This window comes from Pipistrellus kuhlii, unplaced genomic scaffold, assembly GCF_014108245.1.
Source record: "Pipistrellus kuhlii isolate mPipKuh1 unplaced genomic scaffold, mPipKuh1.p scaffold_m20_p_39, whole genome shotgun sequence".
In the NCBI taxonomy this organism is placed as follows: Eukaryota; Metazoa; Chordata; class Mammalia; order Chiroptera; family Vespertilionidae; genus Pipistrellus; species Pipistrellus kuhlii.
The window spans coordinates 1,307,774-1,319,437 of NW_023425539.1; the positions used below are offsets into that span (position 1 = coordinate 1,307,774).

The 11,664-nt window shown below is 65.1% G+C and overlaps 1 protein-coding gene across 2 annotated transcripts; it reads right to left on the reverse strand.

The window, feature by feature from the left end:
• Window positions 1-323: 323 nt before the first annotated feature.
• Window positions 324-11,664, reverse strand: WDR81 (WD repeat domain 81). 2 transcript variants are annotated; one of them, XM_036408435.2, is made up of 10 exons: window positions 7,707-11,664; window positions 6,635-6,742; window positions 6,201-6,391; window positions 5,897-6,087; window positions 5,214-5,379; window positions 4,986-5,136; window positions 3,633-4,319; window positions 2,417-2,562; window positions 1,944-2,123; window positions 324-995 (listed from the first exon to the last, which is right to left on the reverse strand). In XM_036408435.2, the coding sequence occupies exons 1-10, from the start codon at window positions 11,404-11,406 to the stop codon at window positions 675-677; spliced, it is 5,841 nt and encodes a 1,946-aa protein (XP_036264328.1). In that variant the 5' UTR covers window positions 11,407-11,664; the 3' UTR covers window positions 324-674. The 2 variants fall into 2 exon arrangements, 1 of the variants encoding a protein (XP_036264328.1); XR_004982742.2 differs by lacking the exon at window positions 324-995 and having other exon boundaries at window positions 1,987-2,123; window positions 2,417-2,566; window positions 3,623-4,319; window positions 7,707-11,662.

Below are 11,664 nucleotides of genomic sequence, written 5' to 3' on the forward strand. Positions count from 1 at the left end.
TCTTCTTGGCCTTTATTTAAGAGTCTTGGGCCCCCAATCTCACCCTCTGGGCCCAGAGGTTGCCTCCTCAGTTCAAGGCACCGTCTGTGGTTAGGAGTAAGCAGGCGAGGCTGTGGCCACTCCTGGCAGGCACCAGCTGGCCCTGTCTATCTTCTCTGCCCTGGTCCTGACCTCCATCTTGTCCTACGGGTCCCACGCTGGGCAGGGCCTGGCTGCGCGAACATTCAAACCCCAGCCCGAGGCCCTTCATTCCTGGACCGGAGAGGCTGGAGCCCAAGCACCACGGGGTGCTGGGGGGCCAGGGCCAGAGAGCCCAGCAGGAAGTGGGGGGCCTTGGCTGGAAAGATGGAGGCCATGGCCGGTCTCGCTTCCTCTTCCTGAGCACCCGTCCCCATGTGGACGCAGAGGGCAGGACTGGGGTGATGAGGGGCAGCAATGCTTCCCCAGCTCCTCCTCTTGCTTCCTGCTGGCTAGGGGGAGTCTCCCCAAGTCATGACTGAGACCCCTGACAGCCCTGGGGGCTCAGGAGCCTGGACTCCCACTCTGCCCTAGCTGGCAGGCCACAGGGCTGCCCTGGGCATGGGCCAGAGGCTCACATGGAGGGGACACATGGGTGAGGGGTGGGCTCCCGGTGGATGTCTGCCAGCCCAGGCCTGGCCAGCCCCCGCATCAGCCTACGCCAGGAGGCGGATGACCCCATTGTCCGAGCCCAGCAGGAGGTGGCGCTTGGTGGGCAGCAAGGCCAGGCTGGTGAGGGTGCCACGGAAGTTCTCGGAGCTGAGCTTGGTGGTGGCCTGGGAGGGCGGCTCGAGCAGGGAGCAGACGCCGATCTTGTTGGCCACGGTGCCGGTGATCACCTCGCTGCCGTACAAGTCGAAGGTGTGGATGGGGTCGGACGCCGACTTGTAGTGGTGGGTGGGCTTCTGCTCCAGCTCCTTCCAGACGGTCAGGGAGTGGTCAGAGGAGGAGCTGACCAGGACGCTGCCCTCCGCGGCCTGCTCGGGGACAGGAGCCTCAGCAGGGCCCGGGGCCCCCGTGGGCCCACCCGGCTCCAGGGTCTTCCCACGTCCTCCCGCCGTCTCTCCCGGGAAGACGGGACGTTCTGAGCGGCTGACAGGCTGCCGTCCTCCCACGTTCTGCGCATGTTAATTAATAGGGGTACGTGACCGCTTCGTTAACCCAGTCACTAGGCATGCCGCATCGCCACACAGAACCTTTGTGACCGCTCTCTGCGGCAAATGCCGCCATCGCCCCCATTTTACAGGGGAAAACGGAGGCTCAGGAAAGTTAACTCGTCACACCAAGGATTAGTCACACCAGGCTGACCCCAGAGCCCTCCTGGAAAGTCAGAATTTAGAGGCATCTGCAGCCCAGGGTCCGCTGGGGCGGGGGTCTGAAGGAAACCCAGGCAGCCTGTCCCGAGCAGCGTCAGTGCATGTGCGCTGGCCTGGCCTCCCCTTAGGATGGGGAGGGAAGCCCAGCTGCCAGGAAAGATCCTCCCACAAGTAGCCCTGTGCCTCCCTGAGGTTTGTGATTGAGAACGGGAGGGGGCAGGATCCCCATGCCCGGGCTGCCCCTGCCCCTGCCCCCACCGGAGCAGCCCAGCAGGGGGCATGGACTCTGCTCAGTGGTCTGGGGGCAGTAAACAGCCTCGCAGCTGAGCTTTATTTAACCTGAATTGGGTCACGGACGGGACCCGACCCCTGATCCTCCAAGCAAGACAAATATGGACAAGGGTTACTCATTAGAACATCTCCAGGGAGCGGAAGGGTCAGCTCGCCCGCAGCGCCCGCCCCCGGGCCTGCCTCCTGCCAAGGCCCCGCGGGGAGGCCGGCTCAGGGTGCTCCTCGGGCGGGCAGGCCTCGGGGAGATCAGCTTGAGCCTGTCCTGGGCGGGCCCTACACAGGGGTGGGGACCCGGAGGAGTGAGGAGTGGTCTGTCACCTTGATCTGCAGGATGTCCCCTTCGTGGGCAGGCCAGCCCCGGAGAACCAGGCCCGTGCGGGTGTCCAGCAGCACCATGAAGCCCGAGGAGAAGCCGGCCACGACGCTGCGGCCGCTGGGACTCACGGCCAGGGAGCGGACCAGCCCCGGGTTCAGCCCGCCGCCCAGGCGGAACTCATGCTGCGGGCAGAGGAAGACAGGCTGAGGTGCCCCTGCCGGCTCTGCCGGCTCCAAGCCACGCTCCCTGCGGCCCTGCTCGGCCCTACGCCCACACAACTGGGAAGCCGGAGCCTCTGTCCCCCCCCCCCCCAACCCAGGGGAGAGCTCTCCCTTCAGAGTCCCACCCCCAGGCTGTGCTTCTGTAGGTGATCTGTCTCCAAAGAGAAACCACGCCCTGGCCTTCTCTCTTGGGGACCTCTCCCTGCCGCCAAAAGGCACCCAGGCCCAGGCTCAGGCCCCGGGACGTCCCTGACCTGCAGGCCAGGCTTCCTGCAGTCCACAAAGCGCAGGGTTGCATCGGAGCTGGCCATGGTGACGCTGCTGTGGGGGGCAGGCATGACAGCCACGGCGGTCAGCGGGACCCTGCTGTCCGACGGCTCTACCACGCGAAGGGTCTTCCCTGGAAAGGAAGCGTGCGGTGGTCCTGGGGTTCTAGCAGCTCATGGAGGCGCCTCTCCTCCCGCCCAGGCCCACGCCTGCCTCTCACACCCCCAGGGACCCCAGGAAATACTAGATGCTTCTTGACCCTCCTGTCTTCCTGCTTTCATGGCCAGCCCAGACTCCCATCCCCACCCCCCCACCCACAAGGCAATGACTGAATGCTATCTCCCTCTGTCCACCTCAATGCTACTCCAACCCCCTTTTAGCTTCATTTCTCCTCCCACTGAGGCCAAAAAATAAAGCCACTGTTTATCAAACATGTACTAATGCTCCATGCTAAGCCAAACCCCTTTGTTAAGCTAAACCTGTGGTCGGCAAACTCATTCGTCAACAGAGCCAAACATCAACAGCACAACGATTGGAATTTCTTTGGAGAGCCGAAAACCGACTTCTGCGCCGGGGCCACGACGTTTCAATCGCACTGTACGTGCGTGCCCACACGAGGTGTTTTTTATTTTTAATATATTTTATAGATTTTTTTTTTCTTTTACAGAGAGGAAGGGAGAGGGATAGAGAGTTTGAAACATCGATGAGAGAGAAACATCGATCAGCTGCTTCCTGCACACCCCCTACTGGGGATGTGCCCACAACCAAGGTACATGCCCTTGACCGGAATCGAACCTGGGACCTTTCAGTCCGCAGGCCGATGCTCTGTCCACTGAGCCAAACCAGTTAGGGAATGCACGTGGTATTTTGTGGAAGAGCCACACTCCAGGGGCCAAAGAGCCCCAGGTGGCTCGCGAGCCGCAGTTTGCCGACCGCCGAGCTAAACCATTTGTTCTGATTCCCATTTCCCAGACGGAAACACGGATGCTCCCAGCAGTCGCGACCACCCAGCAGGGAAGTGGTCAGGGCCGATTCAAACCGTGACCTCACGGACTCCAAGTCCTCACTGCTCCTCTGGGTGGCTTCCCTGGGCCACCCACAGCACACACCGCCCCGCTCCAACACGGCCCCCGCGGGCCCCCTGCCCGAGGCCTCCCGGAGGACGGAGGGGCAGCGGCAGCACAGACCTGCGGGCCGGCTCACCTGTGAAGGGGTCGAAGACGTGCACCGCCCCGTCGCAGCTCACCACGTGCTGCGGGGCCTCCAGCTGGCCCACGAAGAAGACGCCCCTGCGGTGCTGGGCGTAGACGAGGCGCGGGGCCGTCTCGCTGGTGCCGTCCCCCGAGCTGTAGAGCGGCCAGAGGCGCACGGTGCGGTCCTTGCTGCCGCTCAGGAAGAAGTCCTCGCCGCCCAGGGGCGCCACGCACCTGACGGCCCCCGAGTGGCCCGGGAAGCTCTGCAGGCGGATCTGGTGGAAGTGGAAGTGGGCGTCCTGCTGGCTCACGCCGATCTCGTACTGCCAGTACGCCAGCCAGTTCCCGCTCAGCCCGCGGGCGCTCCGCGGCAGCTCCCGCTTCAGCGCGCGGTCCTCGCCTTCGCCGCCGCCCGCCCCGGGGACGAAGCCCAGGGCGCCCGCCGCGCTCTCCGGCGGCGCGTCCTCGGGGATCTGGATGCGGTTCCCGACCAGGACGCTCCCGAAGGTCCCCGAGTGGCCGTCGTCCTGGGCGCAGCCCCCGCCCTGGGGGTCGGACCCGAGGCCGGCGTTGGGCGCAGCGGGCTCCACGCTGGCGCTGGCGGGGCCGCGGCTGCTGGGGCTGACGCTCTCCAGGTACAGCCCCGCCAGCTCCCCCACCAGCTCGTGGTTAGGGATGATCTTCTGGATGATGTCACCTGGGTGGAAGGGGAAGTGGTCCTAAGATTAGGGAACAGGTAGCTGCCTCCACCCAGCCGAGGGCTTGGGAACCAGAGGGGACAGGGCAGGTACTGGCTGAGCAACTCTGAGCAAGTGACGCTTCATCATTTCTGAGCCTCAATCTGCCCCCCAGGAAAGTGTGGATGCATTCGTGCACTACATACACGCGAGCATCTTCTCTCTGTGCTGGGCACAGAGGAGAACAAACAACACAGGTCTCGCTGTCCCTCCCAGAGCTTAGGTTGTGGCGGAGGGATGGCAGCGTATCTGACCGCAGGGCTGTTCATCCTACTCAGGGAGATGGCACCTGTTGGCCCTCAGCAGTGCCCGGCCTGCACCGTGCGGGAACCTAAGGGGACGGTGGGCTGCTCATTCCTCTCAGGCAGTTTGCAGAGACATCAGGGCGTCAGTCTGATGGCCCCACCTTCCCCGGGGAGGCGCTAGGCACTCCTGTGCCTCCTTGCTGGCACACGCTCGGTCCCTGTGATTATGTCACCTTGAGACGGGAAGTCCGAGGCCACCTTTGCTCTGGCCCAGAAAACGGTGCTGACACCCACTACTGACTCTGAAGGCAAGGGAGTACAGGCCCTCCCAGGGAAAAGGACAGCCTCAGGGGCTGTGTGCGGAAAGGGGCGGGCCAGTACCCAGCAGGCAGGAGAAAGGCACGTAGATGGTGTACGCCATCTCCAAGGTGAACACCTTCTGCAGCTCGTCCAGCAGGGCGGGGTCCACCGGCCGCTGCTGCCCGTCCGAGAAGGCCACCTCGGGCAGCTGGCCCTCGCCGTGGCCCAGGTCCTGGGGGAAGGGAGCCCGGGCGTCAGCCGAGGCCTCGGCCCCCTGCCCAGCGCACCCCGCCAGGCAGGTCCGCCCACCTGGTGCCGCAGCTCATGCAGCTGAGAGAAGACCTGGAAGAAGGTGGCCACGGGCTCGCTCAGGTGCTGCTGGACCATCTCCTGTCCGATGCGGAGGCAGATGAGGGCGATGAGGCTGATGGTTTTCAGACACAGGACGGTCCGGGCCTGGGCTCCGCTGGGGAACCTGGAAAGAGCTTACTAAGCTCCGGCCCCCCACACGGTGCGACTCGCCCAGAATCTGTCAAAAGCTGGAAGCGAAAGGTGCTACAAGCCGAAACCGGTGTGGCTCAGTGGGTAGAGCGTCGGCCTGCGGACTGAAGGGTCCCAGGCTCGATTCCGGTCAAGGGCATGTACCTTGGTTGCGGGCACATCCCCAGTAGGAGGTGTGCAGGAGGCAGCTGATCGATGTTTCTCTCTCATCAATGTTTCTAGCTCTCTATCCCTCTTCCTTCCTCTCTGTAAAAAAATCAATAAAATATCTTTAATAAAAAAAAAGAAAGGTGCTACAAGGCCAAGTGGCCCAAGCCAGAAGCGGAAACTGAGGCACAGGAAGGTGTGGCTTGCTCAGGGTCACACAGCTGGGATCAGAACCAGGACCCCAGCCCAATGTCAGTGGACTCTCTCCCAAGCTTCCCGGTCCCCACACCCCCCTTGGCCCCTCAGCTGGGCTGCTCCTCCCGCAGGATGGGGCCGGGGCCTACCCTGTGACGAGGGAAGTAAGGAAGCTGAGCACGGGCAGCAAGACCTCGTGGCTGATACGGGGCAGGATGTCCATGAGGGTGGTGTCCGAGAGGTACACAATGATCTTCTGGGTCAGAGTCACCGCGGCCAGCAGCCCCGCCTCCTTACGGCTGTTCAGGCGGCTGGGGCTTGAGGCGCTCCCTGGGGCCACCTGGGGACACAGCGCCGATGAGGGCCAGGCTGCCCCACGGATCCCCGGAGGCGCCCCCCCACCCCCGACCCCAGGTCAGCCCCTCCACCCAGCCTGCCAGATCGGACACCGACCAGGTAGCTGATGTAGGGCAGGTACTGGTAGGTGAGGACGGGCTCCCCGTACAGGTGGGCGATGTGGAGGAGGCAGCTGAGCACAGGCCCCGACACCACGTCACCCAAGACCGGTCTCTTCTGGTAGATGTTGCCGGCACCCAGGGGAGGGCTCTCGCCGCTGCTCGCTGCGAACTGCTGCCGAGTGGACCCTGCCGAGGGGAGGCCAGAGGCTCGAGGGCCGGCAGAGGGCGGGGGTCCGTCGGCCTTCCAGGGTCTGTGGTAGCCGCTCCCCCTCACTCTAGCCTGGGGTCTGCCCCACGCCCGAAGGCAGAGAGAAGCTTACAGAATGGGGCCCGGGACCCAGGACGTGGTCTGCAGCGAGGATCGCCTAGAGGGGGCTGGAGATGGGCAGAGGGCCTGGGGGAAGTCTCAGCTCTGACCACGGGTCTTACCAACGTAACACGACGTCAGCAGGCGGAGCAGGTTGCGGGCCACATGGCGGGAGGCCACCGTGGGGCCGAGCTTGGCGGACAGCCAGCGGACCATCTTGCAGGCAGTGTCTGCAGGGAGGAGCGGCCCCTGAGCTCGCCAGATAACGGCGGCTCGCCACCCCACCCCACCCCACGGCACCCACCTAGCCCACTCTGGCTACAAATCTGCCAAGAGGCCTGGCCTGAGCCTGGCCGCTCCCCCTCCACACATACACACCACCACTGCAGTGCCGAGGGGGCCAACGGGTCTTGGGCCTGAGGGCTGCTCCAGGTTATCCTTTCGGTGACTCTTCTCCAGTTCATCAGGGACACCCTGGCTACCTCCCCGTCTGATCTCTGCTCCCTGCCCTGCCCTCCACTCCCCCAGCTGAAACACGCTGGCCTTTCGCTGGTTTTCCACAGAACCGTGACAGCCTCCGAGCTCTGCGAGTGCTATTCCCGCTGCAGGGAATGCTCTTCCCCCAGCAGGCCCTGATACTCTGCCCTAGCTACTTCCTGCCCGCTGAACCTCAGCTGGCCCTACTTTCAAAGTCTTCTCTGGGTTTGGCTCAGTGGATGGAGCGTCGGCCTGCGGACTGAAAGGTCCCAGGTTCGATTCCGGTCAAGGGCATGTACCTTGTTTGCGGGCAGTAGGGGGTGTGCAAGAGGCAGCTGATCGATGATTCTCTCTTATTGACGTTTCTAACTCTCTATCCCTCTCTCTTCCTCTCTGTAAAAATTCAATAAAATATATATATTTTTTTAAAAAAGAAAAAGTCTTCTCTGACCCTGAAAACTAGACCTAAGCCCCATTTTATATTCCCTCGTGGCACCCCGCTGTGTCCTTTCTAGCGCTGCCCTAACGTGGGCTTACGCTTACACAAAACCGTCTTTAACGCGGCATCTCCCCTGCCGGGTGTGGGCTCCAGGAGGACGGGCCCACATCTGTGCTGCGTGCAGACCTGCTCGACCCACTGCCTGGCACAGCTCACGCTCTGCAGACGCTGAGTGCAAACCAGAGGACCGACCGACCCACTCAGGCTCCGGCACTCACCAAGGAGGATCTTCTGTTCTTGGCCCTCCGACCGCTCAGTCAGCGGCTCCTCCTCTTCCTCCCCGTTTGCCCCACCGCCGCCGGCAGCCACATCCGGATCCATGGACAGCAGGGTGTTGGAGAGAGTGAGCTCAGGTGCCCCCGGGACTTCATCTGGCTTCTCCTCTTCCTCCCCCTCCTCCAACACCACGCAGCCTTCCTCCTCCTCCTCCTCCTCCTCCTCCTCCTCCTCCTCGGAGCCTTCGCTCTGCTTGAAGTCCTGGCTGCTGTCACCTGACCGGAGGCTGCTCTTGTCGGCGGGGGCTCCCCCTTCCTCGGCAGCCGGCTCCTCGCCCAGGGAGGTCTCGCTGGTGCTGCTCTTGTCGCTCAGCTGGCCCAGGCTCACGGCCTCCGCCTCCCGGGGCTGCGGGGACTCGGACACATACAGCCCCGCCTGGAAGTCCTCCGTCTCAGAGAGGTCCGCCTGGTCGTGGAAGCTGACGCCGGACGTGTAATCCGGGAGCCCCAGGCCTGACGAAGCGGCAGGCTCCCCGTCCATCGGGATCTCCTCCCCAAAGGCACAGGAGCTGGGCCTGGCCCCCGGGAGCCCGCTGTCCTCGTCCTCGGCAGCCCCCGCCAGGCCCTTGCTTTCCTCCTGCGAGGCCTCCGCACCAGCCAGCACCTGCAGGACGTGGGGCAGGAGATGGACGAGGAAGGCCTGCAGGCCGAGCCGCACGATCAGCTGGACCACGAAGCAGTCCGTGTACAGGTAGAAGCGGCCGTGGAGCCGGCAGGGGCTCTCGTAGGCACCGATGAGAGGCTTCAGGAGGTACTTGTTAGCATTTTTGGGGCCCAGGGCCTTGGCGACGGGTTCAAACAGGTACCAGGCCGTGTACACAGCCGTGTGCTCCTCGGACATGAGGGACAGCACGAAGGGCAGCAGGATCTCCAGGCCCTCGGGGGTGATGTCGCTCAGCACGGCACCCAGCTGCTGCCACAGAGCAAAGACCAGCTCCCGCCCCTGAGCCTCGTCCTCCGCGCGCCTCTCCTGGTACAGGAGGATGAACTTGTGCAAGGCAGGGAAGTAGGGAGGGAAGGGGACCGCGGAGCTGAAGGGGCTGAGGAGCTGGGCCGGGGAGGGCGGGGGCAATCCCTGGGAGACAGGTCTGTACGCAAACAGGGGGCCCAGCGTGCCATCCCCGGCTGTGGCCGGGCCTTCGGGTCCGCTCAGCTGCAGGAGCGTGTCCAGCATGGGCTGCAGAGACACGGGGATCTCCTTGGGATGGCGCGCGCAGAGCCCCCGAGCGGCCTCGAAGCGCGCCCGCAGAGGCGCCTCGGGCGGCAGCGACCGGATCCGGGTGGCGAACACCATCTCGGCCAGCAGCACGCCCAGCGCCTGCATGTCCCGATGGAGGAGGTCCCGCAGCTGCACAGGCGGCTGCACCCGGGGCTGCTCGGGCACCTCCAGCGGGCCCCCCAGACCTCTGGTCAGGAAGTTGCCCAGCTTCTCCAGCTCCTCCAGCGCCTGCACGGGATGGAAGCCGTCCGGAAGGAGGATCTTCCCTTCCTCGCCTTCCCCGGGGTCCGTCCCCACAGCTTTGTTCCTGCGGCCTGGCCGAGAGGCGGAGGCCACCGAGAAGGACAGGAGGCCTGGGGGAGCTTGGCCAGAGGAAGAAGAGGGAGCCGGCGGGTCGCCCGCTTTCCCGGCGAGGGAGATGGAATCGAGGGCTTCCGTGGCCTGCTCCAGGTCGTCTTCCCCGGCCACGGGTCTGTCCCTGGCCCAGCCAGCCTCGCAGGGAGTGGCCTCCAACACCAGCCTGCCCACTCCGTTCGCAAGCTGCCCCGGGAAGTCCTCCCGGCCGGTGCTCTCCCGGATGGTCTGGAACAGCAGCCTGGGGATGAGTGGCGGCTCGGGGGCCAGGGCGGGAGCCCCCACCAGGCGCTGGGGGTGCGGCTGGTCAAAGAGCTGCACCACCCCGTAGTTGGTCAGGTGTGTGTGGGCATCCACCAGGTGCAGACACACGTTCTTCTCCTTCACGGCGTCCTTGCCCTGGAGCTTGTAGCCGAAGGTGAGGTCGATCCAGTGGTGCAGGTCCCGGGACACCTCTCGGCTCTCCAGCAGCAGCCGGTGGGCGGCCACAAACTCCTGGCTGGAGCCGCACCAGGCGGGCACGTCCAGGTCAGGCATGTCAGGGTGGATGGAGCAGAAGATGGAGGGGTCGGTGTAAAACTCGGGGATACACTCGTCCGGGGTCCAGCTCTGCATGCGCTCCATGCTGGCGGGGTACTCGTTGGGCTCCCACTGAGCCCGTACGTGGCCACAGAGCACGGCCCTGGGGGTGCGCCGGGCCTTGTACACGTAGTACGTGATGTCAGAGAGCACGTCCGAGATGTGATGGGGCACGTGGGGCGGCTCCCCGCCCCCCGTGCCGCCTGCCACGAACGCCTGCCTCGTCATCTCATACGTGAAGTCCAGCTGCTTGTCCCCCTTGTTGAGGCGGAACTTGGACTTGCGCAGGTCCCGGAAGCGCCCATGGGACGTGGTGAAGTCCACCACCCAGGGCAGCACGGGGTGGTAGTTGGGGTCCCCCTGCCGCCGGCCCGCCAGTCGGTTCAGCTGCATGAGGTAGTGGAAGTTGCTGATGCGGCCGTGGACCCAGTCCAGCACCAGGCACCTAAGTTCCTTCTGGCAGGAAGGACACGCGGGTCCCCCTCCTCGCTCCTCTCCACAGTGAGTGCCTGCCCTGTCCCTCGCTGCGGGGGTCTCCTCGCTCCCGGCCTCCTCCTCCTCCGGTCTCTCGTAAGCACTCAGGTCCAGCCGGAGCTCGCTGCAGAGTTTCTCGTCCACGGCGATGTCGTGCAGAGACAGGGCCCCGCAGGCCAGCCCCTGGCGGTGGCAGGCGTCCATGGCCCGCAGCACACGGAAGAGGAGGAAGAGCACCTTGGCTTGGCTGTTGGTCAGCTTGGCGGGGCTGAAGGTGACCACATCGTGCAGGGTGAACTGCACATAGGGGTGCACCACGTACAGCATCGCCGGCGACTCCAGCAGGGCCTCAGCTCTCAAGAGGCTGGGGCAGGCCGGGCTGCCCCGAGGGGGGCAGGGGCCATCCCTGGCATACGCCGGGCACTGGGTAGTTTCACCCACGGGCAGGAAGGGGCAACCATAGACCCTCTGCAGCGCTTGTCGTACTGAGTCCAGGGCAGGGACAGTTGAGGGGGCAGGGCTATGACTATAGGGCTGCCCGTAGGTATGATACGCGTGGCGCCATAGGTTGCGATAGTTCTGGGCAGCCACATCCTGCATGAAGCGATTGAGGGTCTCAGGGCTGCAGGAACCCTCCTCAAAGGACAGGCCCCCAGCCAGCGGGTAGGACAGCCTCCGCTTCCGAAGCCCGTGCACCTCTACTCGCGTCCAGCCTGGGGGCAGCCTCTGCACTGATCTCTGCAGGAGAGTCCTGACTTCCGCTTCGCTCAGGCTGTCTGCCCGGGGGCAGGGCCCCGGGGGCACACGGCGCTGCTCGCGGAGGCTGGCCAGCCAGCGCGCGGGCACCAGGGCCACCACGTGCTTGCCCCCAGGGGCTGGGGCCAGCTGCCGGGCATCGATGCTCAGATCCCTCTGCACGCTCTGCAGCAGCTCCTCCATGTCCGGGTTTGGGGGCGGGGACCAGCCCTCGGCCCCGGAGGTAAGGGAGACTTCCCGTCCCCAGGTCCCCAGGGCCATCCCCCTCCCAGCCGCCTGGGGACCGCGCGGGGTGGAGGCCACGGCCCTCCTCGTGACAGCTTCCGGGGTGCCGGATGGGCGGAGCAGCGGTGGACGAGGGCCCGGGGCTCGGGCGCAGGCGGCTGGGGTGGGCCCAGGACCGAGGAGGGGAGGGCGGGGGCGCTCTTACCCCTCCGCAGGGTCCCGCGCTCCGGGCGCGCCGGGGAGGACGCAGAGCGGTGCCTGCACCGGGCTCCGCCGTGACGGGTCAGCTGACGC

What these genes read in the sequence shown, in the direction of transcription:
- WDR81 (XM_036408435.2), bottom strand. Translation starts at nt 11,406, where the DNA reads ATGGCCCTGGGGACCTGGGGACGGGAAGTCTCCCTTACCTCCGGGGCC. An exon ending in GCTGACGTCGTGTTACGTTG is followed by an intron (nt 6,392 to 6,634) that starts GTAAGACCCGTG and finishes TCCCCTCGGCAG; the next exon opens with GGTCCACTCGGCAGCAGTTC. An exon ending in GCAGGAAGCCTGGCCTGCAG is followed by an intron (nt 2,124 to 2,416) that starts GTCAGGGACGTC and finishes CTCTGCCCGCAG; the next exon opens with CATGAGTTCCGCCTGGGCGG.